The sequence below is a fragment of the Orbicella franksi genome, chromosome 11, assembly GCF_964199315.1.
Source record: "Orbicella franksi chromosome 11, jaOrbFran1.1, whole genome shotgun sequence".
Taxonomy (NCBI): domain Eukaryota; kingdom Metazoa; phylum Cnidaria; class Anthozoa; order Scleractinia; family Merulinidae; genus Orbicella; species Orbicella franksi.
The window spans coordinates 19,637,617-19,652,630 of NC_138155.1; the positions used below are offsets into that span (position 1 = coordinate 19,637,617).

The window sequence follows — 15,014 nt, forward strand, 5'->3', positions numbered from 1 at the left end:
ATATTATAAAAAAGCAAGCTCTATGAAGGAAAACGCACGTGTCGTGGAAGAGTGAAGACGTGTTTGCAACTATCCGCAGAAATTTTTATTACTTTGCCTAATATTCTGTTCATGGATAAGCTGAATTCTACTGTTGAAAGTAATTTGAGAAGTCCAAAGTTACCTGACGTTTTTGTGCGTTTGACTGGGGCAAAGGAAAGGAAAGAAAGTTCCAGCTGCGACGACACCATTCTCGAAGCTATCGGAATGGCGGAAGGTTTGGCCGAGAAAGTCGACCTTATCTTAGCTAAACTGTCCAAGCTTGACACGCTAGACGAGATTGAACTTCGTCTGAACAACCTCTCTACTTCTGTATCTAGCATCGAAATGTCCATGAGCCAACTTGAGAAAGAAGTCTCCATTCTCGACTCAAAAACCAAGACTATCAACAAATCGGTAGATGAGTTGAAAGAAAGTTTATGCTTTTGTGAAGACGATATTTCAGATTTGAAGAAGAATGCCTACGACATCAAAGATAATTGTTCTTCGAACATCGACGAACTGCCCAAACAGATTCTGTATTCAGAAACCTACAACAGAAGAGAGAAATTTAAATTTGTAGGCATCCCAGAAAAGATTACTTCAAATGACAACATCTCTGATGCCCGTGAAGGATCAAGCGAGGACACAGCGGCAGTTATTTACAAGTTTATGGCAGACGAACTATCGATGACGGAACCACAGAAGAGAATTGAGTTTCAACCCATTCATCGTCTTGAAAAACCTAACAGAAAGAGCCCACGTCCAATTTTGGCCAGATTTCTTCGCTGCTCTGACCGTCAGGAAGTTTTGGAGCTGGCGCGAAGTAAGTTAAAGGGTACTAACTATGCTGTGTATGAAGACATTCGTAAGGAGTTGTACAATTTGCGTAAGGCCCAAATGTCTAAATTTAAGGAGGCAAAGCGAAGAGTTTTAAAAGCGATTTTTAGCAAAGCTCAGCCCGACCGTCTATATCTTAGTGGCAAATATATCCCAGCAAACGATCCATTTTTCTGACTCAGTTTTCACTTTGTTGTTGTCTTTATTCGAATAGCTATTTCTGTAAAGTGCTTTCCATAATTATGCAAGAGCTGTTTTTTTTTATTTTTAATTAACAATGATATACGCAGGTATTTTTCAATAGCTGTTGTGCTGCTGGGCGTACATGACGCCTGGAGAGGATGACGCCCTTACAACTTGTCTTGGAGCAGTGGGTATGTATATCGCTGTACGTTGTTGTGTGTTTTGTTTCGTGTGTGTGCATAAAGGTTTTAGAATTTCAGAATTTCAATAGGTGTGTCAAGTATTGTTCGCTAGGCTCCACTTTCAATTGTTGTAAGATCTTATTTATAACACTTTCACTTGAAAATGGCTAATTTTAATTTTAAGCTGTTGTCCTTAATGCTCGAGGGATTCGTGACTTTCACAAACGTAAAACAATTTCAACATGAAGATTAGCGAAAAAACTGAGCAACGACGTTTCGGTGTCATCCTGGCACCATTTTCAAGTTAAAAAAGATTTGTGCGAAAAGTAAACTAATTTATACCAATGGTAGAGGTGCGAAATTGAATAAATTAAGATTAAGATAGCTGTTCAATGTTCATGTTCATTCCAATGAGGTGTCAAACACTGGTAATGAGTTCAGTGTCTGTTCAAAGCCTAAACAAATACTTTTGCGCGAATGGATAAGGTAGAATATGTTCGCCTTTTGAGTGAATCTTCCATCAACGATACAGCTAAATTTACCGCCGTAAGTTCGGAGAGACCCAAGACGCGTGGACGACCGCCCAAAAACTACCACCCTTTACTGCAGAAAGAGAAACACCTTGAATCTGTCGTGCGCAAAATTCTCCCAAAACAGATTGCCGACTCAGTTTGCCCGAAAGGATCACGACTCGCCCATCTTTATGGTCTGCCAAAGACTCAAAGAAAAACTGGCGATGAGGCCCATTCTATCCGCCACAAGTACTTACAACTTCGCGCTCGCGAGATGGCTCGACGATAAACTGAAACCCCTGTCGATCAACAGCTACACAATATCTGACACATTTTCCTTCGCTGATGAGATTCGCAATCTGAGCCTCAACGAATCTGACATCCTAGTATCTTATGATGTCTCTTCGCTATTTACGAACGTCCCACTACAAGAAACCATCGAGATCCTTGCTGACAGAGCTTTTGTTGACAACTGGTTCAACAAAACACACCATCTAAACATCAGCAAAGCTGATCTAATTGAACTGTTGTCAGTAGCAACAAAGGCCCAGCTATTTCAATTTAACGGTCAACTCTACCAACAAATTGATGGAGTAGCGATGGGCTCTCCCTTGGGTCCCCTAATGGCCAATACTTTTCTTTGTTCTATCGAGGAAAAGCTACAAAACGAGAACAAGTTGCCAGACTTCTACAGACGCTACGTGGATGATACACTAGCCACAATGAAAGACATACCAACCGCAGAAGCCTTTCTGAAGACTTTGAACAACTGTCATCTATCCATATCCTTTACCATGGAGATCGCATCTAACGGTAAGCTACCATTTGTCGGCATTGAAATATGCAAGAAGGGCTGCAAGCTGGTAACAAGTGTTTACCGTAAACCCACAAACACTGGTCTCCTCTTACACCACCAAAGTCATGTCGACAACCGCTATAAAAGATCTTTAGTTAAAACCATGTTAAACCGTGCTTACCGCTTGTCCTCAACATGGGAACTATTCTCAACAGAATGCGAACGCCTTAAACTGATCTTTTCTAACCTCAAGTACTCAGATTCTCTTGTGAACTCCACCATCACCCGTTTCGTTAATTCAGTGATGTCACCAGACACAAGATCGACGCCTCCAACAGAGAATATCTACCGCATTGTCCTGCCTTTTAAAGACCAGAAATCAGCGGACATAGTAAAGAAACATCTCTCGGACTTGAGTAATAAACTTGATCACAAACTACAGCCGGTGTTCAGAAGCCGTAAAATTGGCGATGATCTCAAAGTACAAGAGCCAAAACCACCTTTGATCAATCAACAGTGCGTTGTTTATAACTATATATGTGATCTGTGTGATGCAGAATACGTCGGTTACACTAGCCGTCATCTTTACAAGCGCATTGAGGAACACCGATTTACCGCCATCGGAAAACACCTTCAAAATGAACACCGAGTTGATACAGTTGGTGACCTGACTAACAACTTTAAGATACTAAAGAAATGTCAGGGAAAGTTCGATTGCTTGATCCCCGAAATGTTGTGGATTCACAAGAAGAAACCGAGCCTTAACACACAGTCAGACTCCATTCGCGCAAAAGTATTTGTTTAGGCTTTGAACAGACACTGAACTCATTACCAGTGTTTGACACCTCATTGGAATGAACATGAACATTGAACAGCTATCTTAATCTTAATTTATTCAATTTCGCACCTCTACCATTGGTATAAATTAGTTTACTTTTCGCACAAATATTTTTTAACTTGAAAATGGTGCCAGGATGACACCGAAACGTCGTTGCTCAGTTTTTTCGCTAATCTTTATTGTTAACTGTATTTCCAAATTTAATCTTATAAGAATTTCAACATGGATTAAGAAACAAAAGGTTGACATCGCTTTTCTGCAAGAAACCTACAGTTCCCAAGGGACTGAAAATCAATTTTAGCTGCAATGGCGAGGTAAAATGTTGTTTGCGCACGGCACAAATCATAGTAAAGGTGTTCTCATTCTCAGTTTCCATGAAAACCTCCAAATTGATATCAAGCACGTGCTGGGGGATAGCGAGGGCCGATATATCTTTGTGGAAGCTCTCGTTCAAGATGCACCTTTCATTCTCGTAAATTTATATACACCGACGAGCAATCAGGAGCAATGTGTTTTCTTTGATGGTGTTGCTAATACTCTATAAAATTTGGATCTGGGCCATAACTGCCAAATCATTTTTGCTGGCGACTTTAACTGCCATCTCGACCCCAGTCTTGATAATTTAGGAGGAAGAATCGAGTCCAAGCCATCTGTCAAAAAAATCAATAAGATAATGACAAGAAATGACCTCATCGACATTTGGAGAATTCATAAACCTGAAAAAAAGCAGTTTACTTGGACGCAGAAAAAACCCTTAGTAAGACGACGCTTGAATTACTGGCTCGTTAGCACGGAAATTCAAGATGATTTAATCGAAACAAATATAATTCCTGCCATTAAGTCGGATCACTCGGCAATTACTCTAACGCTTAAAAATTTAGATAAGCAAAAATTTAGTCCTTCTTATTGCATGGAAATTCAACTCTAGCCTTTTAGAGGACGCTTCTTATATTCAACTCATCTCTTCGAATTATCCTGAATGGCTTGACGAATTCAAAGATGTTAATGACAAACGGGTCTTATGGGACTTAATTAAATACAGAATTAGACAAGCATCAATTAAATACAGCAAGCAAAAAGCTAGAGAGCGCAGAGCCCGTCTTGCGACAGCTGAACAGAAAGTTAAGCAATGCGATTTGTCGTGTAATAGTGATCCTTCAGAAAAAAATATGTACGACCTTGATGCTGCGAAATATGAATATGAACTATTATTCGACTATATTGTGCGCGGCAACATAGTGAGATCTAGAATCAATTGGTATGAAAAATGCGAAAAAAATTCGAAATATTTCCTTAATCTAGAAAACTCAAGATCCGGTCAAGCTACCATTCGCGGGCTTTTTGATTCTAAAGGAAGAATATCGGTTAATCCACAATCCATAATGAATGAACTAAGGGACTATTACCAGAACTTATACAGCAAGCAAGATCCTGACTTAAATGAAGAACTGTGTTCAACTTTTTTAGACAACAACATTCCGATTCTAAGTGAAGAATCAATGATGGCTTGTGAAGGCAAGCTTTCGCTCGTGGAATGTTATGAAGCTCTGCAAATGTTTTCAAATGGTAAGACTCCCGGTAATGATGGTCTTACGGCCGACTTTTACAAAGGTTTCTGGAACTTACTAGGTCATCAACTCACTGATACCTTAAATTATCCCTACGAGCATGGTGAATTATCTAATTCACAAAAACAAGCTATTATTAGATTGATCGTCAAGAAAGATAGAGACAGGAGATACATTAAGAATTGGCGACCAACCTCCCTTTTAAATGTCGATGTTAAGATCGCCTCGAAGGCCATTGCTATACGCATAGCAAACGTTTTACCAGCGATTATACAAGTTGATCAATACGCTTATGTCAAAGGCAGAACGATATTTGATGCGGTTCGCACAATTGACGATATCATGGAATACACCAAAATTAAACAAATACCTGGACTTATGGTTGCATTTGATTTCGAAAAAACCTTTGACTCACTAAGTTGGTATTTTCTATTCAAAGCATTAAATTCGTTCATTTTGGTAAATCGTTCATTTCATGGGTTTCCGTTTTATACTGCAATATATCAAGCTGCATTCTAAACAGTGGTTTTTCAATCCAAATGTTGGAAGTATGTAGAGGCGTAAGACAGGGCGATCCGCTCTCAGCGTACCTTTTCATTATTGCCCTTGAACTTTTGCTAATTAATATTCGGCACGACAAGAACATAAGAGGAATTATGGTGGAAAACAGGTAAATTAAATTAACAGCCTTTGCTGATGACCTGACGACATTTTTACAAGGTACTAAGTCCTTTGAACGCCTTTCCATCACGCTAGATAGATTTGGTATCTGATCTGGTTTGAAGTTGAATACTGAGAAAACTGAAGCCCTGTGGCTTGGGGGAAACCATTACAACCCCTCACACATCAACATTGAGAAAATTAACAAACCTATGAAAATTCTAGGCGTCCATTTCACCTATGATTTGCGCAAAAGACAGGAACTAAATTTCGAAAATATATTGAAATCGCTATCGAAAACTTTGAAAAGATGGAAATGGAGACACCTCACTTTATATGGGAAAATTCAAATTGTGAAGAGATTTGTCATACCCAAGTTTATGTTTCGTGCATCTCTCATTTCCCTTACAAAAAAATATTATTAAGCTAATCGATTCTACTATTTATAGCTTCATTTGGAAAGGTAAGGATAAGATAAAGCGCCTTGCTTTCATAACCGACTATAAAAACGGCGGATTGAGAACGCCTCACATTCAGACAATGATCGTTATGCAACGTATTATGTGTCTTAAAAAATATACTGAAGATTATATTAGCCCTTCGAGGCAAATACTCTCCTTTTCTCTGAAAGATTATGGTGGTAAGCTTCTCTTGCATCGCAATTTCAGTGTTGCTGACTTGCCTAAGCTGTCTTCCAAATTTCTATAGGGAATGTTTCGAAGTCTGGTGCAATCTATCCGTAAAACCCATTTTGTCCCGTGAACAAGCCTTAAGGTTACCGTATACCTTCAGGGGTGTCTCGCGTCCAAGCGATGTAGCGCGTCCGGTTTAAGCTTTAGATACCTAAGCCCCTATATCAAATTAAAGCTTATAGAGCTGGCTATCAAACCATACCAAAAATTTTGAAATAAAATGAATTGCCAATTTTTTCACGGCCACTAAATGCAATCGTCCTAATCACCTTTTGGAAGCTACAAGTCAAAGCGAATTTTGTTTTTCGCCAATTTATATTTTTCCTCGGTTTCAGGACAAAAAGCGCTAAAAAAGCGTGTCTGCGTTTTTCCATATTCAATTGTAGTAAAAAGTTACAGAACATTTTCGAAATAGGATTTAAAAAATGTGAAGTGATCGTACAAAAATCGCTCTGGGAGAAAAAATATTTCGAAATAAACAATTCGCAGACACGTTTTTGTTTTTTATATGTTAATCTAGCTACTGTCCAAATTTGAGGGCAAACAAACAAATTCCGTTTGAGTTGTAACTCTTTAAAGTGTCTGCTTCAAGCGGAAAAATTTATCCGAGAAAACAGCGCTAAGAAAAATATCTTGCTTCGCAAACAAACTCCGCCCACAAACGCCTTCAACTGGGTTCTCAGATCACTGAGCCAATCAGCGCTTGGAAAATTTACTACCATTAACTGGCGGTGAAATTTACGCGTGAATCTGCAAAAAAACCTTGCGTTTCGCAATGCGCTCAAGGCGGAGAGATAATTTTTCTACAGCTGGGTTTTTCTTGAAGCTGGTTTGGCAAAATGGGGAAGACGAAAAAGGATACGAATGCTAGAGTAGCTGGGCGACGAGAACAAACAAAAGAAAGCGCGGCAGAGCAAATGTGCATGGATAATATTCCAATGGATCTCAATGAGTTGGACGATTCATCGGTATCGAACTCAACAAAAGAGTCACTGTAAACATCGCTGTTATTGCTGTCGAGTTCCAAAATTTTACAAAATCTTTCTCTTCTCTTGACTCGATCTTTTTGCCCGCTTGATACGTCTGTAGCTTCATCCGCGAGGCCAACTTTCGCTTCTTCACTCATTGATGTATTTTCATTCATTCTTCGCTTTTTCGAACTGGTAAACGGAGTTTTCCGTGGTCCATGTTTACTTATAAAGTAACAGAATTACATCTAATACGAAAAATGCTTGGATTAACAATGCTGATTAACTGAGTAGCCAGCCAATTCGTGGTATCCATATCGGTAATACTCCCGCGAAAGTAGTCTCAGTTGATTGCATACACGTTATAGGGCTGTCAATCAAGAGGGAACTTTTACTTCCGGCCATAACGTAAAACATCCATTTCTCCGCCAATATTAGGTTTTTTTCAATTTTGTTTTCAGAAATTAGAGATTACTCTTCGACCATTAGTTTGAACCAAAAATCCAAATTTGAAGAAAATTGCCGATCTGAAGGTATACTGTAACCTTAAATCAACTATTATGGAATAACCAATTCCTCTGCATCGGTGGTAAACCTATTTTCAACAAGACGCTCTACTCAAAAGGTCTCATATCTCTTGCTAATATCTTAAAAAATACTGGCAGCCTTAAACCTTGGACCTTTTTCAAGGCGGAAAGGCTAAATTTTAATGATTATTTGTTACTGTTTGGTCTCTTCAATTCCATTCCTCTCACATGGAAAAAGCTCATCAACTCCAAAGACGACACTTCAGCTGACACTTCAGCTGACACTTCAGCTGAAACTTCAGCTGAAACTTCAGCTAACACTTCAGTTGACTCTCGGAATATCATGCTCAGGTACACTCTTTCCTTAAAAGATAGTACTCTTCCTCTTGATTCAATCACCTCCTCGAAATTGTATTGGAACCTTATAGAAATTATTCAGGTGTATCCTTCAGCACGGCATAAATTTGGTACCTTGTTTCAGAATAGTGCTTATCTTAATTGAGAAGTGATCTATCAAATTCCTCATGTTGTCACGCTTGACAATAAAACAAGAGTTTTTCGGTATAAATTACTAAATCGAATAATTTTTACCAACAAATCCTTATACAAAATGAAAATGATTGATTCACCCCTCTGCACTTTTTGCAAATTTTCAGATGAATCTCTCGAGCATCTTTTTTGTATATGTGATTTCATTGTAGCATTCTGGATGTCTGTTGTTCTTTGGCTTAAATCCTTGAACATTGCTATCGATTCTCTAAACGACTGTGACATAATTTTTGGATTGACGCAAAAAAGGACTCATTAGTTGCTTTTAAATCATATTATCATCGCTGGAAAGCTAGTTATTTACCACAGTCGTCTGAAGAATATTTTACCATCATTGCGTCATCTCATGATAAAATTAGATCACACAGAATCCAATGAACTATCTATAGCCATAAAGAACAACCGACTTAAAATCCACAAAGGAAAGTGGAAGCCTCTCATTAATTAGAGACACTTATGTAGTGTTGTAAGCGTTGTAAACCTTACTGATTTATTTCCGTTTCGGGTGTTAAGTATAAGTAGTGTGAAGTAGTGTAGTATACAATGTGAATGTAAAAGTAGTATGTAAAGTAATTAAGTGAATTACTATGTAGTGTAGAAGTGTGTGGTAGTGTAACTTAATGAATGTAATGTAATTATAAAAATAAATAAGTAAATAAATAATAATAATAATAATAATAATAATAATAATAATAATAATAAGAGATATAGAGCTCTGGGCTGGTCCAACACCGGAAGTCCCCGATTCACGGACTTCCCGTCAAATCTGGCAAATCTGATTGGCTGAGAATACGAAACGAATACTCTGCGCATGCTCAGAAAATCGGGTCCGGCCAGAGCCCTCGATCCCTGCCGCAGGTCAGAAGGACCGTGGGCTCTGGGGACGAGAATGCTCTTCCTTCAGTTATGGTAGTACTGCGCATGGCACAACCAGTTCCGGTTCCGCTTCAAATCATTCATGTACCCAGTGGCGGCGCTAAGATCGTTCTCTAGTTGTGTGGAGGTTCAGGAACTGAATTACACGTGTTCGGTTCAGGCTTGTGCGATGTGTAGTAGTACCATAACTGAAGGAAGTGCAAAGGGGGTGAGACTAAATATATCTTACATCTTGGTAGTGAGAAGGAGGAGATATTTCATACCGGAACCTTCGAGAAGAAATATGTGAAGTGTCTCTGATGTATAAAATGTGAGAAGTCAGGTTTATTATAAGCAAAATATACCAAAAACTAAGATCTATCGACTTAAAAATTGAAACAAAACTTGTTTGAAAAGTTTAGAATTTCCCTCTTTTTTCGGATGTATTTTAACTTGATTTGTTGTTTATCTGAAATGTCACGCTATCAGCAAAAAACAAAAAAACAAAGAAAGAACAAAACAAAATCTTGTGAGTCATTTTTTAATAAGTTTGTAACATGACTGAGTTAGTTCAGAGGGCCAATAACTAAAATCAACCAACTAGATTGCTCTATTGCCGGTCTAATGTTCTCTCAGTAAATGGAGCGAGCGCTGTCCTGAATGATCCCGCGCGATCACTCTTGAAGCCCTCGTGATCGCTCTTGAAGCCCGCGTGATCACTCTTGAGACCCGCGCGATCATTCTTGAAGCTGTTTGTTGCATGGCTTACGTTCCTGAAAGAACAAAACTAATCCTTTTCTTTTTCTTCCAACTCTCTTTCCCTTCTGATTTGTTTAACGTCAGACGGCTCCCAGTGAGAATTGCGCGCTTTTTCCAGTCCGTGATTGTGGGATTTGTTTTATATAAATATAAACATTTTCAGCCGTGTAATCTCTTATTGACCATGCATACTCGGGACCGTACTGGGAGAATATCGGCCCTCCGTCTTTCTTTTTTTTTTTTTGTACGGGCGTCGAGGCGTTTGATCCGTACGGTCAAGACCTCGGGCCGATATTCTACCAGTACTCTGCCTAGATCACAGTGACTCCCCATATATCAAATAGTGTATTGAAATTATGATGGAAAGAGGAAAGAACGATAATCGGGACAGTTGCTATCAGAGAATTTTTCATATTCCGACTGCTATACCATTCTTTTCAATATGTCCCCGTTTTAGCTCTTTGGAACTGTCAGTTCTAGTAGTTTTAAATCAATCTTAGTTTTTTCGATTTTTTGCTTGCTGTAAACATGACCTCTCACACTAAATCAGCGATAATTCTCAATAAGACTTTGAACACGTTTTACTCCTGAGGGCTCTGGCAATTTATCTTTATTCTTATTATGATAAAAATATCTCTTTTTGCCCCTTTTGCACTTCCTTCAGTTGTAGTACTACTGTGCGTTGCAAAAACCGTAAACCTGGGTGAAGAGGTCCTTTACCGTAACGTCACGCTACAATCACGAAAATCTTTTATGATCCATGAGAATAAATCCTCAAAGTTTTCCTCAAGCTTGGCTCTCGGAAAACTGCTCGCATCTCGGAACAGATCATGTCCACGGACAAATATCCGAGCATATTTTCGCCCCAGATGGAGGCTATTGTTTATATATTTGCTTTATCTACCACATGCGTTTTCAATTGATGTATTTGTTCGTATCCAAGGGCAAATGATTTAGAGATTAAGACTTGCTTAGCGATGTATGTCATTGTGATATTAGTTTCGAGAAGGTTCTCTGTGTTGTAATATTGATTGCTTTCATCGAACCTTCAAGACCACCAAATCCGGCAACTAGCTGCCCTGATCCCCTCAGAGTATAATTAGATGAGTTGAAATACATGTATTATTCTTCGCTCCTCAGGCTTTGCAGGATTCACCTGCTAGTGATCCGGTGAAGAAATACAGATTACAATTTAAGACAGAAGATGGAAAAGAGGAAGAGGAACAGCAGGAAGAGGTTGAAATTACCTAAAGAAGCAAACAGATCAATACATTTTAAGTCGCACTACAAAGATTTCTTTTAATTTTTTGCTTTAGAAAAGTAAGATTTTATTTCCGTTGTTTTAAATGACAAATCTTTCAAATTATTTCAACGTGACTAAACATGTTAAAGTGAGCTTGTCGACATGGAATAGCAACTAATAGCTTTAGCAAAGTTGTGATAAATTAATTGTATGTGTTTTCATAAGATAATTACAATTTAAAAGAAAATACTGAATTAAACAAAGTTAATAAAGCCTCTTTATGTGCCACATAATGTGCCCAAGTGTTACACTATATGTATTCTATATATAGGACTGTTTCGGGATCATTTTTTGTCTTCGTCTCCTCCTGTAGGTTCATAAAGGTTTATTCGGTGTTCCTTAAAACCCAGAATAACTGGCCAGCTCAGAAACGGAACCGCAAAACAAGTTCTATAAGTTCCTCTTGGTATTGTAGAATCCCGGAAGAAAGGGCCTCCTCCCCCCTACAGTACGATTCTACCCCTGCCCTAAATCACTGCTCGTCGCCAAATTTGTTCGGTGTACACACAGAACTGTCTCCGAGATCATTTCTTTCTCAGTTGTAAAATAATGTGTATCTTTTTTCCTCTCTGTAAAACGTTTTGAGTGGAAACAGGCAGAAAACCAAAAGCAGACTGCGGGGAATTATACTTCGTACAAGCTCTCACTTGGCCTTCACTACATAAATTCACTCTTTTCGCTTCACATAGTTTGTTTTTTGCTTTTGTTCTTTTGACTTTCAACTTGAGATTACGCGTGCAGAGGATGACTGTCTTTGGCGTACAGTCCAAAGGATTCTATAACCTAGTTTCCAAGGCTTTTCCCTTAGAGAATGGGAGGGAAAAGTGAGAAAGCCTGGGAACGAAATTGAGGATACCGACACCAACACTGTGATGATTTCAAGTCTTTTTTTTCTCTTAATTACATGATAAATTTCAAAATTAGAAGGATACTCAACCAAAAATAAACAAGGATGGTTGAATGGTAAGGCTTGAAACAATCGGTAATTATTTTTTTTTCTTCAAGTTCTTGTTCGTGACGAACTCTGGGACAAAGAACTTGCCAATTTTTACAAAGAAATGTATGCCATGGGGGGCAACGCTTATTCCCTGGCGTACATTTCTTTCTAACTTTGGGATCCCATATTTTTATGAGTTTGCAACGGATTCTTATGAAGCATCGTAGATTTACTAAATTCGGCTTGGTATAATCGATCTATGGAGGCGATTTTTTGCGTAGTTGATAATTACGAAAAATTGTTGATATATAAACAATATCCTCCATTTGGCTGGCAAATATTCTAGGATATTTGTCCGCAGACATTATCTGTTCGAAAAGGCTATCCCGTGTTTTTATCCTTCAAATATGTTCCGCAGTTTTGACATTTGGGGAATATTACTCGGATATTCCCAGTTTTAGCTTGAGTATATCCAGTCAGGGACGGGCGCGCTTTGACCAATCGTGCGAAGGCAAAAATATTCCATGGATTACAAATCAACAATAACCTCCATTTGGCGAGAAAATAAGCTTGGATATTTGTCCACGGACATTATGTGTTCCGAGAATCACCTTTCCGAGAGCGTACGTTGAGGTAAACTGTGAGCTTGGAGGAACAGATAATGTCCAATTGCAAATATCCGAGCATGTTTTCGCGCCAAATGGAGGGTATTATGTTTATTATCCTTCAAATATTTCAGTTTTCTCAACGCGTGCGGTTTTGAAAATCGGGGAATGATTATTTCTCGAAGTCCCGAGTTTTAGCCGTAGCATATTCAGTCACGTGACGCGTTTAGACCAATCGTGTGCGCGCGAAAATATTAAATCGATTATAATGCGTCAAATCGGTAGGAAGGTCCATTTGTTTTAAGCGCGTACTATATATTTAATTGAGAAATAAACTGAGTGCATTGGTGATTATTGAATAATTGAATATTGGTGTGCTGCGGATGTACACCAACATGGCGTTTTCATACTGGGCTCCGTAAATTTCTGGGAAACATTTTGACGAATACCTGAAGTTTGAGGAAACGCACAGGCCTAAAACTTGGAGAAGTATCTCATTTAGTTTCATCTTCCATAACATCACAATTTCTTAGCTTTTTTCACTGGATGGTTTTCGATATATTTTTTATCGCGTGACGGTCAAAACGATCTATATATTAAAAAGAAAATGGCACGAGCAAAAGCGACAGCTCCACAAGTACGGCATGCAAATAAATCTATCTAGAGAGCACTGCGGTGTCTCGAACGAAGAACTCTTGTGCACTTTCATGGAAGCCAGTGTCTAACAAGGACGCAGATATAATAAGTAGTGTACAGCTGTACTGGGAAAAGTTCTAAGCGGGGCGTTTCCCAAACGAAAAATTTATGCATTCGACATATGTCAATTAGGTATTTTGCGCAGTCTATTTAACGTTGTTTATTGGTGCTATTATGCCTCAGGTACTTATCTTTAATTAAAAAAAAAATTATATCCATCCATAGACTTTTCATTGAGTCCACGCCATTTTTAACTTTTTGAGGTGGAATCAGTTCCGGTCCCGGATCATTTGCGGTCCAATTTGGGGACCATTTGCGGGACGGGATTATTGGCGGGCCTGTACAGTGCGATGACCGTTTTTCGTAAGTTTCTGTGAAAGAACAGCACATACTGAACAAGCAACAAAACCTGGAAAGGGAAAAGTGATTACATACATAGAGAATATTACACGGTGGCAAGAACATATGAATTTTAAGTTGGAGTGGCAAGAAAATTGTTCTTGCCACGAGAGCATAAAATTCATATCCTCGAACTAACGTGCAATCTTCTTTTTATTATATAGACATACTGTGACGGCGTTTTTGACGATTTTCCGAAGATTTCCGAAGATTCTTTAAAACTTGTGCGAAGGTCACACGAATATTCCGAATATTTTCCGAAAATGTCCGAAGATTGCCGATGATTGCCAAAGACTTTCGAGGAAGACCCGAAGATGTTTCGATCATACACCAACGAATTTAAGTACAATTTAAGAGACAAACTTGATATCAAATTATCGATATCTTCACTGGTGAGGATATGGAAAATACGCCACCCGAGTCCCGGAAGTGGTTTCGCATGAATTTTAATTTACGAGTGGTGTATTTTCCAGTAAAACACTCGGGTCTATATAATAAAAGATCTGTATGGCACGCCGGAATAACAACGACTGAATACAAATCAAAAAAACCACAACGCTATATACAGAATTTTGAGCCAAAATAATAGACTTGATGAGGTTACGTAATTTATTAAATCCATTTTGAAATCACTGGTTATCCTTGCAATCTGATTGGCTCTCAGTGGTGCGATTTATTCACGAATGGCACTATTTTTTGCTCTAAATCGCATCTTTTTCTCAGCCAATGACAATGGGACAGTAAACCAAAACAACCAATCGGATTTCAAGATTAGTTTAAAGTAATCATTAAAAAATTTCAGGAAAATGAAAGGCAAAAACCCATTGTGTGGAGAATTTTGCAACTACATGTACTATTGCCAAAACTTTGCTATTGTTTTTCCAAAACAAATTGACGAATTTAATTAATTACAGTTTCTGAATGACGATTATGAGCTCCCTCAGGCTGAAGACCTACTTTAATGGAAGTTTCAAGCTTTCAGTGTCCATTTTGACGAATATTTTGGCGATTTTTCTTCAACAACTGCTCAAGATCCGTATGATACCGAGTCCAGTAAAACATAAACAAACGAAAACCACACAACAACGAATTCAGAGCCATCTCAAGTAGGTAGATTTTTCCAGGTT

General features: G+C 38.5%; 1 protein-coding gene across 4 annotated transcripts; it reads left to right on the forward strand.

Annotated features, from left to right (window-relative positions):
* The first annotated feature begins 101 nt into the window (after positions 1–101).
* LOC145503260 (uncharacterized) lies at positions 102–11,388 on the forward strand. Of its 4 annotated transcripts, none has more exons than XR_014051452.1 (3): positions 102–844; positions 1,149–1,232; positions 11,097–11,388. XR_014051452.1 is itself a non-coding variant. In XM_081482752.1 (3 exons), exons 1-2 carry the CDS (start codon positions 112–114, stop codon positions 1,201–1,203), a joined length of 774 nt encoding a protein of 257 aa, XP_081338878.1. In that variant the 5' UTR covers positions 102–111; the 3' UTR covers positions 1,204–1,232; positions 11,088–11,388. The 4 variants fall into 4 exon arrangements, 3 of the variants coding, with proteins under 3 accessions (XP_081338878.1, XP_081338879.1, XP_081338880.1); XM_081482752.1 differs by having other exon boundaries at positions 1,163–1,232; positions 11,088–11,388; XM_081482753.1 differs by having other exon boundaries at positions 1,163–1,232.
* The last annotated feature ends 3,626 nt before the right edge of the window (positions 11,389–15,014 follow it).

Bases quoted from the DNA above. Each gene is read 5' to 3' on its own strand.
- LOC145503260 (XM_081482752.1), top strand. From the start codon at position 112: ATGGATAAGCTGAATTCTACTGTTGAAAGTAATTTGAGAAGTCCAAAG. The intron at 845-1,162 runs GTAAGTTAAAGG...ATTTTTCAATAG, and splicing joins AGTTTTGGAGCTGGCGCGAA to CTGTTGTGCTGCTGGGCGTA.